A 14,467-nucleotide genomic window follows, 5' to 3' on the forward strand; every position below is an offset into this window, starting at 1 on the left:
CTTTAAACTGATCTTCCCTGTTCTGACCCAAAATCCTATCTAATTGTTAAAACTGAGATGATTATCTGCTAATAGGACTCAGCTGTCCCTCAAGCATTATGTTATTTGTTCTCCTATTCTATAAACCAATGGTACTTGTACTTTGTATTCCTTTTAGTGTTAATGTAGTTATTATAACATGCTTTCTTAGGTCATCTAATAATGGTATACCATCTTGGACTGAAAGAATGGGAAAAGCTAAGGCATGTATTTCTTCTACCTGTACCTTAGTTCCCACTTTTCATGCAATTCTTCTGACTTTTTCATCCTTCTTCTGGTACTTTATAACTAACCTCAATCAGAACCTCTTTTTCCCCTTCATCAGTATGTTTGGCATTATCCAGTTCATCATGCATCTCAGAGAGCTGGTCTTGAAGATCTCTGATCTCAGTCTGGTGGTGTTCCTGCTCCATCTTCACTTGAAAAAGCCTCAACAGGAAAAATCAGACAGGATTTTTTAATTTGTAAAAATACTAATTTGTTCTTTCAAGTACTAAAAAGATACAAGTATCTATTCCCATGTTCCCCACAAGGGAATGGGATATAATGAGGCAGAAAATCAAAATGTCAGAGGGGTAAAAATGAGAACTCTAAAGTAGATATTTAAGTTGAAATTTGTATTTTATTTCAAACCTGGTACTATGTTCTTGACTAAAGTATTCAAGTGTTTCCTTAAAGAGTTGAACTATGTATTATGACCATGAAATATTAAAAGCAATTTGCACTAAGAGGAAGACTATAAATTCAGCAATCTTTCTCTTCCAGATATTCTAAAAACATGCCTCTTCTGAATGGTAGAAACATTTCCTACAGTAACAAATGTCACTGTCTGATTCCCTTAACATATTCTGAAGACACAGGTACTTTTAATCTAAAAGGTTTAAGAAAAGGTACAAATTCCAATGAATAACTTTTCTAGAATTAACTCACTCCTCTAGGTTTTGCCTGAGTTCCTTCTCACTTTCTTCCAGCTGCTTTTTTAAGGCTTCTTTTTCACATATACTTTCATCAAGTTGCAACTGAAGATCTTTCAGGCTTGCTTGTGTAGCATCAATCTCTTCTTTGGAATTTTGCTGATTCTGAATTTTGTACACCAAAAGTTAAGCAAGATAATAGACTAATCATAAATAAATTAAAGGCTCTTTTTTATTATATGAAAGAAGCCATTTCAAGACTTTGGTATTTTTCACTTGTAGAAGTCCTTATTAATTTATGAATATTTAAAGCTTGGAATGTTTATTAAAACACACAAAGCACTGCTTTTCAATTTTTATTAGAAATGTGAGAAGTGAAGTCTCCTCAGTACTATCTAATCAGTTTCAAGTACATTGATTCTTAACACAGACTCAAAATGCAAACTGAAAGATGCTAAGCTGTTGTTCTCATGTCTTCAGAGCATGGCTGTACTTAATTACTTTGAATTCAGCACTGCAAAAATAATGCTGTAATTAATAAACAGCAGCTACATGAGTAATACAGTGAGTCTCTCACTCCATGTCTGTCTCACCACAGTCAACAGATTAACATTTACCTCTGCAGATACCTAGGAAATTTTATGTGCATGTGCCTAACTTTTTTATTCACTGTTTCAAACTTCTCAAATACTAAGAAGAAAGAGATTTCTTAAAAATGATAACAACACTATGAGCAACTACACTTAAAACAAAAAGTCGTCTGTAAAACCACAGGTATATCTGCAATAAAAACAATATGAAGCAAAAAAGATTCAGTTGTCACTTACTTAGAAAAGTATATTTGAAATAGGCAAAAGCTTTATAGTAACGAAGCACCATACCCTAATTTCTAGATCCAGTTTTTTCTCTAATTCTTCCACTTTCCTTTCAAGTTCTGCTTTTTGTTCCACCAATGCTTTTACTTCAGCTGAAGAATCCAAAACCTACAATTAGAGATATTTGTTCCCAAAAAGCCAAGATATTCTTTGACAACTGTTTTTTAAAATCTAAAGTAAAGCTACAAGCAAGGCTAATAAAGTGTAGCATCAACTGCCTGAGCTCACCAGAGACTTTTCATATGGGTCAAGCCAAGCTAATGTTTTCAAAGGAACCATGATTTGATTTTCATAAAACTCCTTGGTAATTGCTCAAGGCATGTTGCCAATAATACAGAAAATATACAAAGCTAAAGAAAAATTCAAATTAGGCAACATATGAATTAAATCACAAGTACTTGGGGCCAAATTTGACTGAGATACCACCAATTACACAAAATGGACATAAAAGGCACACATGCTTATATGTCAAGACAGATTTTCAAACACTGTTTTTTGGTAATTTCTTAAGATGTGCTTTATATTTTCATTTTCACTAATTATAGCCCAGGATAAAATAATCATCAAAAGTAAGCTTTTAATTCTTCTTATGCCATCACTGCAACAACTGGGCATTTCTTCACTTTGCTTTAGAACTGAAAAAACAGTGCACCATGTAGCAGGAAACAAAAACTTCAGTAGGTAGATTGTCAAATGCTATTATTGTAATATGGCTTTTAAACAATATCATAGATTACTGCTTTTCTAAATTACAATTAAATTAAAATACTCTCTCCACTTAGATATCTATTTATATCACTATAACGAGAAGATACTCCACCATTATTTTTTAAAGCTACATATGTTAGCTTTTTCTTTGATCCAGCAACCTTTTGATGTTCACATTAAGTTTGCATCTGTCTCCTAAAATGTAGAAGCAAAATGTAGCTCTTGTGGTAGATTCCTTTACATTCTTTTTTAATTCTTAACAAATAGATTTCCCATAAGTCACCTCAGTGCATGATTAAAATTAAGCTATACTACTGAGGGACTACAAGAATAGTCTAATTGAAGTCAGTAAGGGGATTCAAATTTTTAAAGCCCTGTTTGAACACTGTATCACTACAAAACAAGCCAAAAAAACCCTGTTTACCTGCGTCTTTCCAGCAGCTCTTGACTTTAAAGTCTGAATTTTCTCAAAAACCAAGTTGACTTTCCTCTTTGTCGCATCATCATTATCAGCACTTCTAAAACACAGTACAAGTATACAATGATATGATCAAAGGTACTATTTTGTTAACATCAAAACAAATTAAGAATGTCCAAACTATTGGAAATCACCAACATTAAAAAAAATAAAAATAATATGAACCAGTCAGAAATTATCTTAAGTATGATTTCATTAAACACTTTAAAAAGAGGCTGTTAATAATCCAATTTTTTTCTAAAAAAAATTTTAAAGAATAAAAAAAATAATCACTGAACTCTTTTAATTGCAACTGTCTTCTACAAGACTATAGCTGTGGAAGGACAGGTATTCAGCATGTATATTATTCAAACATACTGAAATTAGGAGTAATTAGTACTAGGTTTTTCAAGTCCCAACTACTGCACCATAAAATAACACTTCAACAGCTCCCAGAACCTGCTACATCAGGAATGCAAAGAAATTTAAGTGCATCATGTGTATTTTAATTCATTTCTCCTTCCTTCATCTTTCAATAAAGTTATCATTGGAAAATACCAAGTAAAAGAGTTACAGATGGACAAAGGATTAAATGCACACAGCAACAAGAGAAGCTTCTGTCAAACCTTAAGAAACAACACTTTTCTGTTGTTTAAAAAATCCACAAGCTTAAACTCGCATGAGGTATGATTTGAATTCTTCATGAAGCTCCATATCACATGAAGTTTAACTCCAGAAGTATTTAACAAGACAAAACATATTCTGATTCACAAATTTCAAGTACATTTAATCAAATGCTGTACAATACCTTATGTAAGTCCTGATTGCCTGGGTATTTTGAGATCCTATAATGCCTTAAAGGACACAGCTGAGATACAGAATTATAAAACAGACATTTTGTTTAATTATAGCTTTGATTTTACAGTTTCACATTTTAAATGTAATAGAAAATAAACATTGAGAAAAGTCTCCTCTCTGAAAGTTAGCTACATTTACTAACCCTTCCTTAAGGTAATTGTAAAGTATCTGTTTAGCAGTCTCTTCATTCGTTTGCTGTGCAAGATCTTGCTGGCCTTTTAAGAGATCAGGAGTTGCCTAAAAGGACAAGATAAAATGACAAAAAATATAATTCTATGAGGATTTTAAATACAACCTGTACAACTGACATTCTCTATTCTATTATGAAAACATTTATGTACTGTGGACCTAAAGTTCACAAAGATCCATTGGAGTTTTGGCTTACTGCAAGAATAAAGTGTACTCCACACCAAAAGAAAGAAAACATAATTTTGCATGGAGTTACATACATTTCAGTAGTCCACTTTTGTGCATTTATGGTTAAGAATCATTATAACATCATTTACAATGATCTTCTTTGGCTCCACCATCTACCTTCAACCATTCAAGAACAAGCTGGTTTACAAACCACATTTTCTACACATGCAACTACAGGAGTAATTTTTGCATTTATATTTCTCCAGAACAATTCTGCTATCCCATTTGGAAGTATTGTGTGCTAGGAGACTGTTCTAATGAAGAGCAGAAAAATATGCATTTAACAGTATAACAGTTTTAGTACGCTAGAGTGCAAAACACAACTTAAAGAGTAAATTCAAAATTACCTGTATATTAGGGACGGATGAAAATGTTTTTGCAGAAATCATCTTGGCTCCTGAATCAGATGGAATTGTGATTCGGTTTGGCAACAACAAAGTAGAAGTAACTGTTCTAACTTCCTCTCTTTTATTCTGTCCTGGGAGTGTAGACGACCTGAACATCAAGCTCTTGGTATCAGCTCCATTTTGTTTATGGTATTGCAAAGAATTGAAATTGCTGCTCTGAGTGGCTTTATCAGGCATTTGCAGTTTTCCAATACTTCGAGCAGAAATCTTCATCTCTCTGGAAGGTGACTTTTGATCTCTGGCTAACTGCTTGTAAAGGCAAACTTTAGATGGTCTCAGCAAGTGCTCAGTTGACTTACCCAAGCTTTTACTGAATTCATCTAAATAATCTGAATTTACATCAAGCCCTAATGACAAGGCACTATCAACGCTTCTTGATCTTTTACGATCATCTGGATTAATTCTATTCCTTTTTCCTGACCTACCTCTTCTGTGAGGATCAACTTTCTTATCAAACTTTTCAATTAGCTGATCTACTCCTGGAAGTGAACCAGTGTCAATATCACGGCCAGTTCCAGGCAAAAATGGGATGTATCTTCTGTTTTCATGCCGATTGACGTTGTCTGCATAGATGGCATACTCTTGGTCATCAAGTAAAAATCTGTATAAGGAATTTGCAGAAGTGGGAGTAGCTGATGAGGACGATGATCTTCGTGAGTCATCCAATACTGGCCCAGCTGAATCTTGTCTGCGGAAGGGAAGAACATCTGGTCTAGGTTTTCTTGTCTCTGGATAAGCAGTGGGACTAACACATGGGGATCCTCCTGCAGATGAAAATGATTCTGAAACACACACTTTGTTGAGGCCGATCATGCTACTGGGACAATCCAACAGCTGCTTATTTTGGTCTTCTACTTCTAATGACCTATTCAAATACACCTTTTTTGAATTTGCTTTGGTTGGCTCTGAAATATATGTATTTGTTTTTTGTAGGGACAGTACCTTAGATGAGGAAATCCAAGGCTTTGCTTCAGTTTTTTCATCCACAAAAGATTCAGATTTACTGCACACAGAAGACTGGTAATTATCCAAGTTCAAGTTATTTTTTTCAGGATCATAAGGCTGTAAAAGTTCAGGATGTCTTTGAAAGTTCAACAAATTGGAGGATTTCATTGTTCCATCTTTAAAATCTGATACTCCATTTTCCTTTTCATCCAGACTGGTTATCTTTAGGCTTTTAAGCATACAGGGTTGCATGTGCTGTGTTCCAGGAAACTTAGTGTGTTCACCATTTTTGTCCTCCAACTTAAAAGCAGTATTGGAGTCTGTAGCTTGCTTGCTTACAGTCTGAGAAATTACTTGCTGTTCTTTTCCAAAAGGAGGAGGATTTTCTGACAAACATCCTTCCGTATTGTTTAGTACTATGTAAGGATGTCCATCAATTCCTTGGACTCTAATACTGACACCATAAGAACCTGTCCTAGAATTTTGTGCATTTCTAGTTTTTTGAGTCTCCTCACTTGCAAGTTCAAGAGTGAGTTCATACTCCTGCTGCACGTGCTTAAATCCAGCAAAATATGGCTCCATGATTATCAAAGGATTATAGCTGAATAGAAGAAAAATTACAGAAATGTCATTGTTTTAAATACTTCCAATTATTTCATTAATTACTTTATTCCACCATTCAATGTAACTATGAAGACTAACAGTAATATGCAGAGAAATCAATATACAAGCTATACAATGCTCAAAGCAAATGCATTGTGATACAAAGACAAACGTCTGACTGACTGATTCTGGATCAATGTAATGTTGGTTTATGACTGTAAACGTTAAGAAATAACAACGGTTAAGATTACCTACACAGAGTTGGTGCTAGTTGCTTTGAAATCAAATTACTTCAAATATAAGTAATTCTAGTATAATTTTTTTTTTGAGTCAAAGCAGCTTTTATTTTGGTTATCTCCACTCTATTTACTGAAAGACTGTACCCTTCACAAATCAATGATCATTTTATAGCCAGCCATATTAACATTTAAACATAAACCCAGAAGAGCAAAATACAACCAGGCAGTTTTAGGTTAAGAGTTTTAGGTAAGTAAAGCACTGCAAGGAAGGTCGATATCCTCATACCTTTGAGTTGCGCTTTTATGTACCTGGTTTTCAACATTTGTTTGCAAAGACATCTGAAAATAAACTTTTTTCATTTATTATCTCATTGTCATCCATAATAATAAACTTCCCTACAGATTAATTTAACAATCCCCCAACTGTGGGCTTGTTCAAAAAACTCCGGTTGCTATTTTAAAACAGATACTTTGCTGAGCAACAGAAATGGAAAAATACTGCTAGTATTTCCAAGGCTGATAGTACCTTTTTCAGTAGCAACAGGAATGCTGACTCTAGCCTATATGTGCCAAAACTGTTACAGTTCTAGAAAACAATAAATGCACTTTTAATGTTAAATACCATTCTTTCTTTCTGTAAGAGCTGGTTTTGTGGGTAGTTTTACTTTACTGTCTGTTGCATATTATGAGCCAACTGTCTAGTGGCAGAGGCAAGGCAGTGGCAGTAAGAGCTGTGTCTATAAAAGAATGGAACACAAGACTCTGTCAGACTGATGCAAAACCTGGAGGGAATAAACTTTAGAACTGAGGTGGAAGGTTGAGTCATTACTGAAGTCTGACAATACCAAGATCACTAAACGACAGTGAATAGTCATCAAGAGGACACAAAAACAGGATGTCTCAAGGAAAAGCAAACCTCTGCAAGCCAGTTTCACCCTCCTGCGTATCTCGGCACGGAACATCTCCCTCAAATACTCCAATCAACAGCAGAATTATCATTTTTTCCTGACAGTAAACTAAAAAGTTTGGTTCAATATTCATAGTATGCTAGTTTCCACCCAAATCTTCCTTCTAGCAGGACAGCTCCCCTCAAAAAAATCTACTCTTCTCCCTGAAAACCAACTCCAGCTCCTCCTCAACAGCAGGCTTGCTTCATCTGAAGTAATCAGCATACGTTTCTCCAAATACAATGCTAGATATCAAGTGATTGTTTTAATGAAAAAAAAAAAGCAGTCTCACTGTCAAAGTCTTCGTTAGATATTAAAAGATTCTGTGAACAAGTTAAATTCACCAAAATTAACTCTGGGGTTAAGTTCCCTTAGTAAAGGGAAGTAAACAGACACCACAAATTTGATCTCCATTTAAGACCTCATGGAGTAGAAAGAGAAACAGAACAAGGGAAAAGCAAAGATGAGCCAGAGAAGACTAAGGGAGGTGGAAAAACGAAGGACCAAGAACAATGGAAGGAAAGAGCAAGGACGAATACACTTCACTATCTTGGGCCTCCATTCTATGTATTTCTCCATACTTTTTTTACCTTCTTTTCTGAATACTCATAACATCTCACATTTATTACACTGTTTCAATGTATAAGCTGAGACAAAAATGACAAAGTAAAAATATAATATAAAATATAATTGGCAGAAGCCAATTATAATCACCCAGAGTCAATGGTCACTGATTTAGTGGGTTTTTGACCAGGGCACTGAAATCAGCTTCTGAGCTCCGCTGCTGGTGGCTGAGAAAGCAAAGGAGAAAGAGATAGCACTGTACAGAGTTATAACTTAGAATATACACTGCAAAGGAACGAGACCACACTAAGCTAATGAATGGTTGCTGGAGGTAGGAAAGAAACCAGGCTCTCCACTCTGTTCCTTAAACTGTTGAGTGGGTCAGCTACATTCATCAGTGTCTCAAAATCATTCTTTGTTTGCTTAAGGCAACAAAAAGGAAGTCTTTTTAAAAGTTCAAAAGTTGTTTTCAAATAAAGTAAACATTTTGAAGCTTTTATGCTTTCCATTTTTTTATTACTGTTATATTATATGATGTTGACCTGAAGTTACTACTATGGGTAGGTAATGAAATAATAAAAAATAATTTTAAGTTTTAGCAAAATAAAAATTCTGAAATAAAGTTTCTCAGACTGCTAAATCAAATCTGCATGACTGTCTAGAGAAAAAGTGTTAACAAGACATGATGTTGTAACTGAAAATTACTAACAAAGAGACTTCAAACAGCCCATGAAAAAAATCAACAAAATTCGGTATCTCCTAGAGAGCAAGCAATTGTTTAAAGCGTCTCAACAGTTTCAGAAAACACAAATTATTCAAAACTCTAACTTTATAAAAAGAAATCTAGTTTGCAGAATACAGTGTGCTGATACTACTCCGAGTAAGTTAGAATCACTCATGGCATATTTGCATGTAACCATGTAAATGAAAAAAACCCATGACATAGCTGGTAGCATACATCCACAGTAGATTAATACGTGAATGTCTTTAAAAAGGCTCTCCCCGCAGCAATTCTAGCAAGATTAGAAATGCCACCAATAAATTTAGATGAATTACTTAATATATGAAAATTTACACTACACTTTAAAGTATGTATTAGCAGACCTATAAAAAGAGTAAAGTTCGGCTGAATTTGCCAATAGTGGCAACTATTAACAAACACAAGAAAAAGTGGTCAATAAAAAGAAACCTAAAACTTAAAAAAAAAGATTCACATCAATCAGCATAAAGAATAGATAAGCAATAAATTACAATATGTCAAATTCAAATGTGACTGCAAAAGCTGTGCTTTCAAATATGTTGCAAAGTTGCTAAAAATATTAAATAACCAGAAAAAAAACAAACAAAAAACCCAATCCCAAACCCCTCAAAAACAACCACAAAACACCAAAACCCCTAGTGTATAGTGAAAACAGTACTTTGGTTAATAGCCTACCTTAAATTAACCATTAATGTATTTAATTTGTCTCTAAAACTATAAAGAAATAAGTGTATTTGTCTTCTTCATGTGCATTATGCTAATAAAACACTTGATTTTACTATACAGAAGGATAAAACCTTGTAGAAACCAAAATGCTAAACCAACAATTCTTTAAATAAAAGATTTTCTCTTCCTGGAACTGTGAAAAAAATATATATATATAAATCCCCATTGCATCTACAAGAAAATAAGACAGCTGGCCCTACCATTCAAATATTTGAGGGCTTTACTTAGAGTTGCTATTTTATAGGATGTCAAGCCACAGTGGATAATACTCCCATGAACTTCATAATATCAAAAAGTTATTTTACAATACACAAGAACACTGGTTTTGCAATATTCTAAACATTTTTAAATTTAAAAAAGCATTGCTGGTTTTCCTCACACACAGCCTTTCTGATGAAAACCTAAACCCTCTAATGATGTTAATTGTTTAATTACAGTTACAGTCATATTTCTACACACACATTGTACAGTTGGCATCAGGCTTTAGCAGGCTTAAAGCAATAGATTAAGATATGAGGACTGAATCTGTTCCTTTCCTGTCTGCCCGCCCCACTCCTCTTAAGGATGTCACTATGTCAAAAATGAGAACACCTGAAAACTCTGATGGTTGAGTATACACCTCAGCCACAAAAATTTGCAGACTGCCATACTCAGGTAAACACAATCAGCCTTGTGTTCCATACTATTAACAATTAAAATTCTGACATCTGATACAGTAGACGAGCTGACAGCTGGGGGCACTGACAGCTACAACTGTCCAGTTTTAATCTTCTTTAAGTCTGCTGAAGCCCTCAAATGTTATGACAGAACAGTTTGTTCACTCCTAAGCTTACAAAAAGAGGTTAGATATTTTAGCAGTAGTTAGGAAGAGATTTTCCCTGTTTGTGGGGCTGCTTGTAGTTACTTATAAAAAAAAAAAAATGATATAAGCTTTTTTATTTTTTAATAGGTGATATAAATTCTAATTCCATGTTTTCTGACAAACTAATAATTTTCATTTTAAATAATATAGTCTTGCTAGTAATTTTATTTGCAGTCTCAGAGGAGTTTAAAAATACAGTTTTCAGAAAACAGAAGCAATGATACTGCATAAATTTTTAATTAGGTAGAAGTCTGTCATTCTATGATTTTATAAAATCAGTTCTTATCTCCTATTTGTGAAGCAAATACTATCACAACAGCATATATAAATTAATCAGGGCATAAGAAATAACTACTTCAATAAATTATTTTCTTTTGAAAATATTCTACTTGCTCAAACAACAGATAATACAGTCAAGGACAAACAACCATCAATATCTTTCAGAGACTGAAAGTTCAGCTGCAGTTTAGAACAATGAAAGTATACTGACATCTGACTGATAACTTCATCTGCTGTTCATACCAAGCCAAATTTTATTGAGCAGCAAAGTTTCACCTGAAAACTTACGAACAGTCCAGAAAAGAAGTAGCCTGATTTTCTATAGTTATACCATATAAACTTAAACAGCTGGATTTTCTGATCAACAAGTTCAGTAAATCCAGCCATCGTCTAGAGCAAGTCCAAAAGGACACATAATTAAACATCCAGGAAACACAGTCAGGCACAAACAAAGCAAATTCACTCCACTAGATAACACATTGTTTTACAAATATCATTGGAGTGTATTCACTGTATGCCCCAGACAAGTTATTTTATTTGAAATTTCAACAGAAGAGTAATTTTCAATCAAATATCTCCTTGAAAACTTCAAGAGCTGAAAGAAACTGACTCAATGAGTTTACCATAGACTCTCCCTGAGCCTGCAGGCCTAAGACTTTTTATCTACATAGCTAGTTCCTCACTCTGAAACCCCATGAAAACTATGTGTACTCCCTGTGTGGTCACATCCAGTTTCACCAGGCTACAGGATCAAGTTCTTTAAAAAGTTCCAAATACGTTGGTTTGAAAGAGTCTTACTTCACTTCAATGTTGTGTGTTACCAACTGACATAAAAAATGTAGGCCGTAACACGTTATCCCCAAAAGAAACAGTTCTAGCACCCCATTATCTCAGCTTGTACAATCCTCCCTGCTCCTTTTGTGAGCCAGCAACCATGCAGCCACACAGCTTTACCGATCCAGCAAAAAAATGAGCAGTTTTCTATCAGACCAACAAGTAAGGCACCAGGGAATGATGGGATCACCTATTTTGGCAGCAACATGGCCTTGGACTGCTTGAGGCAATCACAAAATTCCAAACCAAATTTGTGTTTTAACTCCATTTTCAGGGACAGAAACCTTTAAAAACTTTTGTGAACAAACAAAATAAGCACTCAAAGCTGTTCAGGCCTTTCAGTTTGGGGATTTCTTTTTAAAATAAGCCTTCATAAAGGTGTTGAAACATTCATTTTAAATACTGGACTCCAGTGGGTATGAAAATCCCATATTTTATCATTACTCAGAAGTGGTTTCATTTTTCTGAACAACTTATTTTTGCCAAAAATAGAAACTATGACATTTTTGTTTATAAAAAGAACTTGTCAGCAGAGGTTCTCGTGTCTGAAAATCCAATACTCTGCACGTTCTTCTGTAGCAGTTTGTTCTTCAGTGGTAATATGATACTTTACAAAGAACCACAGGAGAGGAATACTGAAGGTTTAACAGGTCAAAAACACCTTTAAAAAACACCTTCAAAACATTTCCTTTCACAGCTATCTTAAAGCTGGCTACCAGGAGCTATGCAAGATCTACCTTACAAAAAAGAAAACCCCCGTAATTTGGAACCCCAACTGCTCTCCCTGCCAACATAAGCAGAAAGAGTGCTTTGAGAAACATACTCCTGTGCCAGATGCAGCTGTTCCCTTCAGCGGCTCTGCAGCCTTCCTAACATTACAGCATCACAAAGACATGGAATTGTGTCCACTCATCCATTTCAGTTCTTCTTTAGACAAATCTAAAAGACAGATTTATTTAAAAAAAAAAGTGTTCCCAATCCTGTTAAATGCCATGCTCTGCACATGAAGCTTGGTCTTCTGTATCCTGTCCATACACCCTCATTACTAAGCATGCCTCTAACACATCTGCCATAAAGCATCTCACATTCTGCTTCCAGCATGTGAGCCACCTAGCTGCACTGGACAGACAGGGCTCCTGGGATATAATAATACTGGGAAAGATGTTGACCAGCATGTGGGGGGACACACTATCCCACCAGTGGATATGCTCCCTGGCCTCCTTAAAAAGCCACAGGTCCTTCACAGGTACTGCCTCATATTACACGTATGCTCTTTTGCATACATCTAGTGAAAGAACATGGAAGAATAAAAAAATGATCTGACTTTTCCTATGGCACTAGGACTCCTCCCTGGCTCCCTTGATGACAGAAAAACAAGAACTCCCTCATATCCAATATCATAATCCTGAACTCCTAAAACTGAATCAGCTTAAGATTTTTCATTAAAGGAAGCTTAGGTCATGCCACACTACCCTCTCTTTGGAGGAGTGAGCTTCCAGAATTCTGAAGATTTCAAGCTACTAAAGGCTAAATTATCAAATTACATTTGGTTCCATGGAATTTATTTCCAAATTTTCTTACCACAAAAAAAAAAAAAAAAAGGTAAGTCACTGCCCATATTATTTAATCAGTGCCCTTTTTTCAAAAAAAGGCACGTAACAGTTTATGGATGTTTACTCCAGATTTTTTACACATGCAGAGCAAAATGCCAGGAAGGAACTATAAAATTTGTCCTCCAGCTTTACATAACATTGAGCTTGCTCTCCAAGCTAAATAATGGGTTCTCTATGCAGCTGACTATTCAGAAAGTACCAGCAATATCACATGAAGACAAAGTGGGTGTTAGGTCAATAATAAATGACAATGTTATGGAAAAAGGACAGGAAATAACTTTAGGAAAGAAGAGGAAGGAAAACTAGATACTGTGAGGGTACAGAAACGGAAGCAGGCAGGAGAATTCATGGAAAGACAAAAACTGCAATGTTTTACACTTGCTGGAACACAACTTCACAAACATGCCTTGCAAGCATGAGGGGAAACTTCAGCACCGTCAATCCGACCTACAATCTGAGCCTTCTGCAAAAGGAAAATGTGCCTATGTTGCTGTTCCTTTTAGTCTATAAGGAAGATAGCTCTGGGGCAGCTGAGTTTACTTGATCTACTGCTTACAGGAAAGGTGAAGGGGGAAAAGCAAAATTTTAAAGTTCTAGACGTGGGACTGTAAAAAGGGACAGTGAAACTCATTTAAGCGCAAACTGACAATATCCAGGAACAGAAAGACATCTGAAACAAGTCTGCCATCTTTCCAGTAGATTCCTTATTCCCATTTAGGATTTTTTTCGTACTTGAGGTATATTTTTTTGTCTACATTATCATATCTGGCAGTCGCTCCTCACAATTATTAGAAAGAAAATTATGATAGTTACAGAACACAGTAAAACTTCCACAACAGTTTCTTCTCCCCATACTGTCACTCTGCCTAGTGGTCAAAATTCAAAACTTTCAAAAGGCCTATACAGAGGATTTTCTACAATATCATGTCATAATTCAGTATATGCAGGCTCTCTGCAGGCAGCAGTGGGGAAAAAAAAACTACCTTGAGAGAGATTTATTTTATTATAGGTCAGCTTTTCTGATGTCAGCATCAAAGACCTACCTAAAATTTCTACAAATGAAGAACTGGAAAAGAGAACCTTGAGTTTAAAAATATTCATTCCCTTTAAAAGTAGCCTGAAAGCTTCATGTCCCGCCTCTTCTTCCTACTTGCTGGAATGAAAGAGACTGTGAAAAATTCTCTGCTTGAAAAAAATCATGAGTTGCAGGGAACCTAAGCCATATGGCATGTGTTACTCAGAACTCCATATACCAGTGTTACACCACAAAGACTTATGCTTGGTATCACACAGACACAAGACCAAATCAAGGTATCTCTTCAGCCTCCAAGACAGGGCTGACCTCTTATTATAGGCAGAAATAATGTTAAATATTTCATAAAAAGTTAGCTAGCAATTTATATTCTTCCAAAAACACTAC

General features: G+C 35.1%; 1 protein-coding gene across 3 annotated transcripts in view; it reads right to left on the reverse strand.

Moving 5' to 3' along the window:
- CGNL1 (cingulin like 1) overlaps positions 1-14,467 on the reverse strand; it is a 71,174-nt gene that overhangs the window by 48,003 nt on the left and 8,704 nt on the right. For 2 of the 3 annotated variants that reach the window (XM_049812658.1, XM_049812657.1), the window contains exons 2-8: positions 6,989-7,048; positions 4,616-6,221; positions 3,994-4,088; positions 2,961-3,054; positions 1,835-1,936; positions 970-1,118; positions 333-468 (exon numbers count right to left, since the gene is read on the reverse strand). In XM_049812658.1, the coding sequence (XP_049668615.1) occupies positions 333-468; positions 970-1,118; positions 1,835-1,936; positions 2,961-3,054; positions 3,994-4,088; positions 4,616-6,202 (2,163 nt within the window). In that variant the 5' untranslated portion in view covers positions 6,203-6,221; positions 6,989-7,048. The remainder of the gene's footprint in view (positions 1-332; positions 469-969; positions 1,119-1,834; positions 1,937-2,960; positions 3,055-3,993; positions 4,089-4,615; positions 6,222-6,988; positions 7,049-14,467) is intronic. The other variant, XM_049812659.1, reaches the window with a different exon arrangement.

The sequence above is a fragment of the Accipiter gentilis genome, chromosome 10 (assembly GCF_929443795.1).
Source record: "Accipiter gentilis chromosome 10, bAccGen1.1, whole genome shotgun sequence".
Taxonomy (NCBI): Eukaryota; Metazoa; Chordata; class Aves; order Accipitriformes; family Accipitridae; genus Astur; species Astur gentilis.